Below are 12,454 nucleotides of genomic sequence, written 5' to 3' on the forward strand. Positions count from 1 at the left end.
GATTCCTAGACATTGTGTAGTGATAGTGTTTTAGCAGTCATTATGAGCACTAGAACCCTGACAGTCTTAACTGCTGTTAGAGTTCATCACATGTGTCAATAAAACTCAGAACAAGTATATACGCAACAACTCTGAAATTGTACAGGGTGAATGATTGGTGTAGATGATAGAACTGCGGGTGGAGAAGCCAAAGGTCGCCAGTTCGAATCCTTTATGATTCAATTTTTTCCCAACTTCGAACCTTGCCTTTGAACAAACTGATAGACAAGGAAGGCTCTTATTATAGTAAAATGATCAGTAAAGATTATAGTAACGATACTAGCACAGAGGCAACTTCATGAACATTTTAAGATGTTTTAATATGCTCAACTTTCAAATTTATTCTTTTTTACAGCATCAAAACACACCATAAGTCAGCTATAAAGCATTACTTTGTGTCAGTTCTGTCCTCTGATAACTTTACACTCTGACTTTCAGGCAGGTTCTAAATGTGCCAATTCATAGTCTACCAGACGCTCAGGTAGGTAACCAGAATCCTCAGTACATCTGTGACGTGTGTGAGAAGCCGGCTACTATATATTGCCCTGAAGCAGAATGCAAGAGGAAATACTGTCCAGAGCATAAAAAGGTGAGTTATACTTATAGTCAACCAAGCTTAGATGAAAAGCTATAGTTGACTCCGTAGATTGAACCACCATCTTGATGATGGATCACACTAAGTGTGGTGGCTCGTTTTTTGTATGTACAGTCCCATGATGATATAATGTCTAAGCACAAAATCATCAGCATTGCTGACTTTAGTCTACGAAGCAAACGGGAAGAGAAGAGAACATGTTCAGTACATGAAGGACAAGTGTTATCCTTTGGTTGTCGAAAGTGTTCGGATATTCTCTGTGAAGACTGTATTGATGAAGATGGTACCTGTTCAGGTGAGTGACTATCACATTTGTCTCATCATATTCATGACTTTCAATAATTTTTCTGCTCCTCCATGTTTCTATATTACACTGTGTCAGACTGATTTGATATAGACTAAAAACTCACACCCAGTTAGTTTGGCCTTTTCATAAAAAATCTTTGGATGTACTTTTAGTTTGTAGCTCCAAAGAAGTTGCGACAAGATAGGTTAAGACAATGTTAAATAAGTTAAGACTCTTAATGCGTGAAAGGCAGATAATAAGATCAATACTGTCATTTATTCCGCCAACCAGTCATTTTTGATGTGTATCCTATCACATGCATTCTACCTATGCATGCCTCAGCGCTAACTACATACCTTTTTGTAGGTTCATGGCATCGCCCAGTTCATCTGAGAAAGCTTCATGGAGAAATAAGTGAAAAGATAGAATTACTAAAAACGAAGGTTGAGGAGAGGAAAGACGTTTTATCATTCCTCAGCAAGGAGAGCGATCGTGTTCTGACAGGATATGGTGAAGAGACAGAACATTTGGTTAAACTTATACGTGACACTAGGGATGATCAGGTAGAGAAATTATAAAATTGTTTTATAGCACTGGAGATGAGCTGGTGATCACTTCAACTACAACGCTGACACGATCGAAATTGTTTGTATAAGGCTCTAGTAGATTTACTTAGATGAAAGAATTTCTTGTCTAGGACGACAGACTTACTTGTTATCAATAAACAGATCTGCTATTTGAGTGTGAAACAAAAGATAAAACTTTTAAACTGCACCTCAGTGTAGCTTTTCTACTAAACAGCATCAATATTTTATCATATGTGACAGAGAGTCAAATCAAAGTCAAAGGGGAGTATGCAAACCAGGTTGTACTTTAGTGTACATCTAATCACACATTTTATAGCACTTTTATATCCATACATGATAAAGGTATTAAACTCACTATTAGTACTTGAGTATTCTATCATTCACTTTTGTTTGTAGTTAAAAGAGATCAATGCTCAGTATGACAGCTTGGAGTCAAAGTTCACAAGGAAGAGACAAGAGACGGAAAGTAACATTGTTCGTTTCAAAGATGATGTTGTCGAGTCGGAGTTGTCCCAATTGAACACTATACTACAGAGAATGCTTGCCAGTCTGAAACAGGATCATCTGGTATGTATTAAATAAATCAAGGCTCTTCTGGTATTGTATGTAGTTAGTATGGTTCAGAAAGCATGTAGTTATTTTCTTGTACACAGGTGGATGTCATACGGAATAGTAAGCAGGCGGAGCAAGAATTACACAATAGGCTTGCAAAGGAGTTACCTACTCTACACATAACAGAAGCTACTGGCCTGACTATCAATGGTTAGTTAATAGTGGTCTCTATTGGCAGATCTGTATTGGTTAGTTTGTATTGGTAGGTCTGTATTTGTAGATCTGTAGTTAAGGACAGGTTTGCGTCAGTTGCTATAGAGAAAACCCACGTTATTTGAGCCATATACATCTGCAGAAATGATTCACTATGTTTCTATTTGTCTATGGCATTGAAAATGCATTGGGAGGCTCAGAAGTAGGGTTAAATAATACGTATATAGATTGCAAGGAACTAGACCAGGTGAAAAAAGGTGCATTAAACTCCTAGATACTAAAATATAGTGGCAGGCTTAAATATAAATATATTGGTATAGCGGTACTGTAATAGTAATAGTTATGTTGATGTAGAGGTACCATCTTAGTAATAGTTATGTTGGTATAGAGATACTGCCATAGTAATAGTTATGTTAATATAGAGATACTGTCATAGTAATAGATATGTTGATATAGATGTACTGTCATAGTAATAGTTATGTTGATATAGCGATACTGTAATGGTAATAGTTATGTAAGTATAGAGTTACTGTCTTAGTAATAGTTATGTAAGTATAGAGTTACTGTCTTAGTAATAGTTATGTTGATATAGAGGGACTGTCATAGTAATAGTTATGTTGATATAGAGGTACTGTCATAGTAATATTTATGTTGATATAGAGGTACTGTCATAGTAATAGTTATGTGATATAGAGGTACTGTCATAGTAATATTTATGTTGATATAGAGATACTGTCCTAGTAATACTTACGTTGGTATAGCGATACTGTAATGGTAATAGTTATGTAAGTATAGAGTTACTGTCTTAGTAATAGTTATGTTGATATAGAGGGACTGTCATAGTAATAGTTATGTTGATGTAGAGGTACTGTCATAGTAATATTTATGTTGATATAGAGGTACTGTCATAGTAATAGTTATGTGATATAGAGGTACTGTCATAGTAATATTTATGTTGATATAGAGGTACTGTCATAGTAATAGTTATCTACTATATAAATGGCAATCGTTGTCTGTCTGTCTGTCCGCTTTATAGAATACCGTACTTTTCGGACTATTAGCCGCTACTTTTTTCTGATGGTTTGTGAGCCATGCGGCTTATATAAGGGCGTGGCTATTCTGTGGTTTTTTCTTTCATTGCTAGGGCGCATTAACGGGAATATCCGGTTAGTACACGCCTCTGTTATAATACGTAAACTACTATTCATCGTAGGGGTGGACGATAAATACTACGCTAATAATATTGTATCCTTTGGAGTTGTCTTCTAGATATATCGAGTTACCGATAACTCCTAAATATGAGTAGTATAAATAGATTATAGAGCGGTCTTTTCTTTTTTGATTCGGTCGTGCGAAGCAAACTTAATTAATATGAGTAAGTAGTAAAACTAAATTAGTAGTAAATATTAGTGGTGAATTAAATAAAATTTATTACTCATTAAATAAATGAATGAGTAGTAAATTACATATAATTAATATTTACTGCTAACGTGTACCAGGAAGGTCACGTGAACATTTGTTTCTTGCAACCACTGGAAAAACGCTGTTCTCTATATAGTAGATAGCTGAAATTGAAAATAAGACGGAGTCTATATATTCTGAACAATAGAATGTTGCGGAGGTTGACTCACAACATTCATACGAAAAGAAACCTTCAATAACATTGATTTATGGGCTGCAACCACGTCAACAAGAACTAAGCTAAAGTTAGAAAGCGGAGGTAGTCTAGAATATTGTTATTCTACCAAACGACATCGTCAGTCTATCTCAACATCTTTTTTACCTTTGCGTCTCAGGCTAGAACTTCCAGGTTTAAGGGAAGATCTAATAAGATTGTTACACGCTGGCAGAGCGTCTCTAACTAACTTAAAGCATAACTGTCACGAACAACTTTTATCGTATTTCTAGGTAAATCAGACACGCTGATTCCGATTTTGTACTCAAAATAAAGATTAGTCCACTAACCTTCAAAGTCATTTAAGCTTTTTTAAAGCGTTTCAATATCCGTTTCAAAAACAACACAATCGGCATTACAAGCTCCGCCCATAAATATGTGACGAAACCTAGCTTTTTCAGAAACGGAAGTTGGGAATGTTTAGTCCGATTTAGAATAATAGAGATGGGTGTCTTAAAACCCATTATTATCTAAATCCAGCCTGTAAAATAGTTTCAGTTTTTTATGAAACGGATATAAACTATTTAAAATTGCTCGCAGCTTGTTACATGACGTTTAAATGGGCTGGACGCCGAGAAAAATGAGCTCAAAAAGCGCGGTTTTATTACGAGCTAGCGTTGTTATTGCGCTTTTTAAATATGCAATGCTAAATAGCTTATCTACCTTTCAGAAAAGACTGATATTATTTTTAAGGCTGAATTTAGATATTAATGGATTTTAAAACACCCATCTCTATTATTCTAAATCGGTCTAAACATCCCTACATAACTTCTGTTCCTAAAAAGCTAGGTTACGTCAAGTATTTATGGGCGGAGCTTGTTATGCCGATCGTGTTGTTTTCGAGACCGATATTAAAACGCTATAAAAAGTTCTTCATTACTCTGAAAGTTAGTGGCCTAATCTTTATTTTGATTACAAAATCGGAATCAGCATGTCTGATTTACCTAGTAAATATGATAAAAGTTGTTCGTGGCAGTTATGGTTTAAGGTGGGAGATTCGGAGGACAAAAAGGTATTCTTTTGAAGTCCGGATTTCCAACGTGGTGGACGCATTGGGATCGACATCAACTCAAGAACGCTATTTGAATTATAGGAAACCTGAACTCAAGGTACTTTGAAATATTACATTGATTGCATTTATCAGTAACGTGATTGATTGAGATAGCTACACTAGGTTAGATATAGTGTTGTTATAGCATTGCCTTAGTTATAAAAGCAGTAAAAGGAGTTATAACAATATCGTAGATTTTGCCAACATGTTAACAAAACACTGCTATTCAAAAAATTCATTGTATTTATACTCAGTGCATTGATAAAGCGATGTGAGGTTACGAAGCGATCCCCTACAATGTTGCTTATTCTTACAAAACCATTACTTCCACCACCATCAGAGTCAGTGCTGCTATTGCTATTTTATTGCTATTTGCTATTTCTGCGTAATCACAAAAATTTGAAATGGCTATAATGTCGTTAACGTGAGTAATTATTTGTTTTAAACTGTAATTAAACTGTTTGTTTTTAAGTTGGAAATTTTTAACCAAAATATTAAAATTAAATTTTAGGCTATTTTTATAGAGAAATCTTCGGATAACACTGTCACTACTATAAAAGCCCTAAAGATCGTTGATTATGTTATCAACGAATAATAAAATTCAGTTACTAGCAATTGCTGGAAAAGTCGCAAATATGCGTCTATGGCGGTCGACCATAGAAAACGCATTAATGAGTCTACTTCAGTGAAAGTTGGATAGTTGGTTAAAAACGTTGGATTTGCCACTGTTTGTGATAGTAAACATGTACATTTCCTTCCGCAACTAAGTTACTTTTACTTATTTTTCAGCTACGAGTACTACAGAACTACAGCTACTACAGAACTTGCATGGGTACTGCTACTGCGTCTTACCTACTAAATTTCTACAGCGAAAAGGTTAGTACGTCTTAGTCAATGTTTTATTGTTTATGAGTTGCCACACATCCACTACTTAAAAACATTGGATTTGCCACTGTTCATGATAGTAAGCATGTTCATTACCTTCCGCAGCTGACTTACTTTTACCTTTTTCCAGCTACAAGTACTACAGAACTACAGCTACTACAGAACTTGCATTGGCACTCCGAGCGTTGCAATAGGCGACGGTGAGAAGAAAGCGAGCAGCGTATATTACAAAAAAGTACACCATCTCATTCACTTTTAGAAACGCTTGAAGCAGTACAATCCCTCTCAAAAAGCCTACTGGCCAAACGCAAGAACAGATTGGTTCCCGTAGAGAAAGAGAACGAATTCGCAAAGCAGCAGCTAGACAAGCAGAAACTGCAGAGCAAACACAGCTACTTCTACAACGAAACAGAATGGCAGCTGCTAGAAGAGCAGAATCCGCTGAACAAACACAGGTACATCGAGAGCAGGCCAGAATAGATGCTGCAGCTGCTAGAAGTGCAGACTGCTGAGCCGACTCAGCAGTGACTCAAACGGCTCAGAGCAACCGCTACATCGGCCAGACGTGCAGAAACCTCCGAGCAGGTGCAGCGGCGACAAACATGATGCAGCGGCGACAAACATGATGCAGCACGAACATGATGCAGCAGCTACAACAGCTGCTCGGTGAGCTGAATTTTTAGAGCGGATGAAACGGCGACAACAGCAAGATGCACTAACTACAGCAGCTGTTACCAGGCGCCGTGTATGGGCAGAAAACATCGCACTTGACTACAGTTCTGCTACACAGTATAGGGCTGAATTTTTCTATGGGACGATTGTCCAAAAATGCTCCAGATGTAATGCCTTATGATGGAAAAGCGAGAGGCTATATATGTAGTTTATATAGTAAATTTTATTGACAATAAATTTATCAACACAACCACGTTACTGCTACACAGTTTATATATGCCATGTCAAAACACAGGCTATAGACGAAGAACTGGTGAGTCATGATTAGTGTTTTAAGCATGTAGAAGTCTCAATTCAATAAATGCTGGCAATAGCTTAGCAGCTCAAGAGCATAATATTTTCTACAATTTCTTAAAATATATAAAACTTTTCAATACTGCCAGTTTGAAGAACTTCAGTTTGCCTGGCAATGTCAATTTCATTATCAGTTCTGTACAAAATTAGGACAACTCCGATTTGAGTGGTTCGAGACTGATGCATTGTAGACTACCTGTAGAACACATTGCATATTTCCATTGGTCTCTCCAACATTATTGACATGCACAACTGCATATGTGTATGCAGTCTGATCAGCACAAAAATTTCAGTAGATTGCATATTTGGAGTTGTTTTACAATATGAAAGACAACTCCCAATAAAACTATTGCTTTACGTAAATCTGTTCCTGAACACGGGTAATGCAGCTAGTGTTGATATATAGGTACTGTCATAGTAATAATTATGTTGATATAGAGGTACTGTCATAGTAGTAGTTATGTTGATATAGAGGTACTATCATAGTAATAGTTATGTTGATATAGAGGTACTATCATAGTAATAGTTATGTTGATATAGAGGTACTGTAATAGTAATGGTTATGGAAATATAGAGTATTATACGTATATTATTTATGTTGTTCTGCTAATTAATTGCTAATAGTTATTGACTTTAGACAGTCCATTGGTGATAAATGCGGAAATCACGAAGATTATGTACGGCATCCTGATTGGTCAATTGTCTGGTGGCAAGCCAGATTTTGTAAGTTTCAACACTGTTATACCCAAATAACACTCCCTTTTTACATCATTCACTTTCTTCTGATTTTAGTTTTAGAGAGTCTTGCGGTCTGTGTTATGCCTTCTTTCGATTATCATTTCTCTGTTGCTAATTTATATTTTGTTACAGGAAATCAGAAAACAGTATGAAAGTCCTGAAAAGGAAGGAGAGTTTCCATGGGTGATACAACAGATGGCTAATTTAAAACCTGAGGAGGAAAAAGAGGAAACACTGGTAAAGGGGTCTAACAGAAGGCTGCGACAAACAGAAGTGAAGGACGAGTTTGACAAACTTCATTATGAGTTTCTGAAGATTATACATGCTAAAGAATTCACTTCTAAGATACGAGGTGTGTTACAGTGTAATATATGTTATAATGATTGCAGAACAATTGTATTCTAAAACAATATCATCAGTGTGGAACAATCAGATGACATGGATGCATTTAGGTTTAGAATAAGTAAAGAGGAATTTATCTATACAGTGTACCCTCGAGATACGATGTCAATCCGTTCCAAGGCTGGCATCGTATGGTGAAAAAATCGTATGTCAGAGTATAGAAACCATTGTAATTATACAATGAAAAAAAAGAAGGTAAAAATCGTCCAATATTTTATAAAAATGCTGTACATATTGAAAATTAGTTACAAAATAGTATGTTAACTTTAGTAACTATAGTTACCTACAGTAGCTGCATTGTATTAAGTGCACCTAGTGATTATAATCTGCAATACTGTAAAATTGTAATCTGTGTACCAAATGCAGATCGTACTGTAACAAGTTCTTACCTTCAAAAGGTACGCATAACATGAACGTTGAATTCACTTCAAATAAGTTTAGCTTGCCAAACTCACCCTTAAAACTAAGTTTTAGTATGTATTTTGAACTATCTTAATGAATTTCAACTGTTATCACAAAATTTTATCCTTCATAAGTTTCTGTCTTTACTTTCATTATAAAATTCAGCGTGTCTGGTTGAAACCTTTTTCAACCAGAATTCAATAAGAAAGGCCGAGCGATGCAGTTATCGAAAGCAGCCTCTCACACACCTGACCATTTAATGTCTACCGAAAAGAAAAATGAAATTTTATTTACTATGCAGGACGTACATACCTTTGGAGTAACGTGACTTTAGCTGGTATATTGTAGCAAATAAAGCAGAGAAGAGGCAAAAACGTATCAATGCTAATTATGTTGCTGTGCACTTGAAGATTAATTTAATACATAATAAAATGGAATTTTTAGCAGGCTAAAGAAGGTTGTCTAGTCCTGTCCAATTTTTCTTCTGGTTTAAAAGAAAAAATGCTGGTGCAATGCAGAAAATGCTAGCTAGCTAAAGCTTGTAGAAGGATCCAGAGAAGGTACTACAGTAGTTTTTCTTGTATGAAATGTGCACAAGAATCAAAGTAACCATACGTACAAAGTTTGTACGTATTTATACTTTAGAGGAAAGGGCTTTTAACAAGTTCCAAAAAGTAATGTGGATGCGTCAACTATCTTGAGTAGCTAGTTATATGAGTTACATACATACGATGAATTGTATTCATGTAGGAGATAACAAGCCCACCTGCAAATACATGGTTAAACAAGAAAATAAAACATAAAATCAAAAGGAAACAAATAAAATGAATAAAATATGAAAAACATGCCACACAAGAGATAAATAATATATATTATACATGCATTGTTTTAATGTACCAGTCCACATCAGTAGATTAAACACTTGAAATATTTCTGCCAATGTGGGGTTTTCTGTATCTTCTATTTCCTCGCCTTTACTAAATGGTTGCTCCTTTTGAATGCTGATTGCGTGCATGACCTAGCTCCTTCACATCTTCAATCGGAAGCTCTTTATTGTGCTTGCTTTAATGGAGTTCTTGTTTTAATAATAATTGCAAATGCTGATTGGTTGCGATCATATTCCTTGACAATGTTAATACTGCGGGTGCCTTCTTGATTACGACATCCAACTTTGTTGACATAGAAACCATTTTTCCTTCGTTTTGTAACGTTTGTATCGGTCTCAGATTCCATAGCTAACGAATTAAATGTATATACTTGTAGTTATATACGTATGCTGACTTGAAAGTTTATAGTAAAATATATAATAACGCTACAAATGGATATTTGCTCTCGCTTGTGTATTTTACATGAAATTTTCCACGCGGAATGCTGACATGAGAGAAGTCGATCATCGTGTCTCTTCTAAACGTTCTGAAAATGTTTTCGGCAAACTATATTTCGGTGTCTTTTTCATTTCGACGTGCGTTATGAGCACACCGACCGCCAAATTTTAACTCGGGCGAAACTTATCTCAAAATCGTATGGTGAAATAAAATTCGTATAGCGAGGTGAAGATATCACAATGTTTGACTTCGTAAGGTGAAAAAATCGTATATCAGGGTAATCGTATCTCGAGGGTGCACTGTATATATATATTTCTCAAAGTTGGTCGTATGTTTACTTGTGTATTTGTGTGTTCGTGTATTTGTCGTTGTGATTGTCCAGCTATAGCTATTACTTTAGCATTGTGCCCCCACGGTACGATGCCTCTGTTAAGAAATATTTTGGCACAAAGTATATGCAACACGATGCTTTTTCATTTTTTTTCGTTAGGGGCTAATTTGTTTCACCCCACGATATCAACAATAATTTATCTCAAACTTAAAATTTGGTGATCAGTGTACTGATCATATACGTTATTAAAGAACACACATCGTTGAACTCGCGATTGCGAGTTATCGTTATCCGGTATATCCGGTATCCGTTATAATGAAAATGATTCGCAAACGGATGAATGTTAAAATTTCTATTAAAAGTTTACTACAAACGTACTAAAACTTCCTTCAAGTATGTGTTTAGTAAACTAAATTCATTTAAGTTAGATTCAGCGTTCATGTTACACGTCGGTGTTCAAGGTAAGAACTCTCCACGTAGTACATTGTATTGTTACATTTTGTTGCAGATCATAACTACAAAATGCGCTAAAGTCATTGTAGGTACCTATTATTAGTTACTAAGGTTAATGTACTATTATGCTACTTTCTTAATGATGATGATTTTTACCAGAGGTGATTGCACTAGATAATGACTATGGGTTTCTATACCACTCTATGTACGTCTAACACTTCTTTCAAGTTATGAAATTTTAAACTTCCAGTTGTTTGAAAACCTTTACAGTTGTTTTTTTTATTTTTAATTTAGTCGTCTTGCACAAAACCTTTTCCTCATGATATGAAGTGTGAAAGTTACAGTTGTTTGACTAAGTTTAAAAACCTCTACAGTTGTTTTTATTTTCTCTCTTAATTTATTTCAACTACACAAAACATTTCTTTCATGATATGTAGTTTGAAAGTTAGAATGGCAAATGTTGTTATACGTAAAATACAAATAAATTATTTGTCAAAAGACTTTTTTATTACCCAGGAAATGCTGGGTAGCACAGCTAGTTCTGTATATAACAAACATATTGCTATCCACTCCATACTGACCTATTGCAGAGAAGTTCAAGGGGAAACTAACTGAGTCAGAGCATCCAGATAATGACCAGCTTATAGTAGTCACAGTGAAATCACACAAACCTTGTGAAGCTGAGCGTATGATGGATGCATTGATTGAACTGTTCAATGATGTCACCAAATCAGTTTACTCTCACTCCATCAAGGTAATATCTATTACTGTAACTTATCATATAGCCGCCAGTGGACTAATTGGAATTTACACCTTCGAAGTCACAACACTGACTGACAGCTTTGCTTTTTCAATTATAACAAATCAGTTTGCTGATTGATGCTGACATATTTTCTAATGTATGTGTTACTATTGAAGCTAAACTATGATGGAGACAAACAAGAGTTAGCTAAGGCTCTGATAGAGCATCTGAGGGGCCCAGAATATGGTTTCATCGCCCGTCTCTCTAGTAATGATGAGATCAGGATTATCGGATCACTAGCTAACAAAGATAAAGATGTTCAACTCTTGGAACGGCTAGTTCATATTATTATTCATTATTATATTCTGATACAAAGTTAAGAACATTTACCAAAAATGACCACCCAGAGATACTAGAATTCCAAGTAAAATCATGTTATTATATTTTTTAAACAGTTACATTTCTCACTATAAAAAGAAGAAACCTGCCCATCCCATGATGCAGAGGAAGCAGTTAAACATCAAACTACCCAATGGAACAGTCATCTCTATAATGCAGGGAGATTTGACTAATATGAATACAGACGCTGTTGTGAGCCCTTCTAAGACTGACCTTGCCCACCAACGTAAGTTGTCATCATCACTAACTTCTCAAAAGTTTGTTATCATAGTTTTGTGAATTGTGGTGAGTTATTAAGAAAATAACTCTCACAACTTTTATTATAGTTTGACTGGCCATTTACTGAAGCTTTTGCTAATTATGATGGGCTTTGTCAGTTTCATTCTACTGCTTTATACTAAAGGAAAAGCGAGTTGTCTTTACGATCATGATTAAAACTTTGTAAGTACTTTGAAAATTTGATAAAAACGAATTGTTTCGATTAGCTTTAATTGCAGGTTTAATGTAACGGTTTAAGTGTGTCTTCAGCAAAAAGCAAAGTTTGAGTTCGCATTAAGTAAGAACCATAAGTCAGAATTTTTTTAGCTATTTTTTTATCAGCAGTATTTTCTGCCACGTAACGTCCTCGTCTTAGTCACAGTTAATCTTCTTGCTGTCATCAAAGCTGTGTGAAATCCTTGAAGTTGGAGTAGGATGCCTTAGCTTACTGCAAGTAGAGGCTGTGTGTGTTTTTAAAAGCCAAAATGGTTTGTT

At 35.4% G+C, this 12,454-nt stretch overlaps 1 protein-coding gene across 1 annotated transcript in view; it reads left to right on the top strand.

The window, feature by feature from the left end:
* LOC137387102 (uncharacterized) overlaps nucleotides 1–11,682 on the top strand; it is an 88,915-nt gene extending 77,233 nt beyond the window's left edge. The window contains exons 3-11 of the mRNA XM_068073402.1: nucleotides 478–628; nucleotides 749–929; nucleotides 1,287–1,483; nucleotides 1,904–2,074; nucleotides 2,161–2,269; nucleotides 7,547–7,632; nucleotides 7,780–7,999; nucleotides 11,151–11,314; nucleotides 11,479–11,682. Coding sequence (XP_067929503.1) covers nucleotides 478–628; nucleotides 749–929; nucleotides 1,287–1,483; nucleotides 1,904–2,074; nucleotides 2,161–2,269; nucleotides 7,547–7,632; nucleotides 7,780–7,999; nucleotides 11,151–11,314; nucleotides 11,479–11,682 — 1,483 coding nt within the window. The remainder of the gene's footprint in view (nucleotides 1–477; nucleotides 629–748; nucleotides 930–1,286; nucleotides 1,484–1,903; nucleotides 2,075–2,160; nucleotides 2,270–7,546; nucleotides 7,633–7,779; nucleotides 8,000–11,150; nucleotides 11,315–11,478) is intronic.
* The last annotated feature ends 772 nt before the right edge of the window (nucleotides 11,683–12,454 follow it).

The sequence above is a fragment of the Watersipora subatra genome, chromosome 2 (assembly GCF_963576615.1).
Source record: "Watersipora subatra chromosome 2, tzWatSuba1.1, whole genome shotgun sequence".
In the NCBI taxonomy this organism is placed as follows: Eukaryota; Metazoa; Bryozoa; class Gymnolaemata; order Cheilostomatida; family Watersiporidae; genus Watersipora; species Watersipora subatra.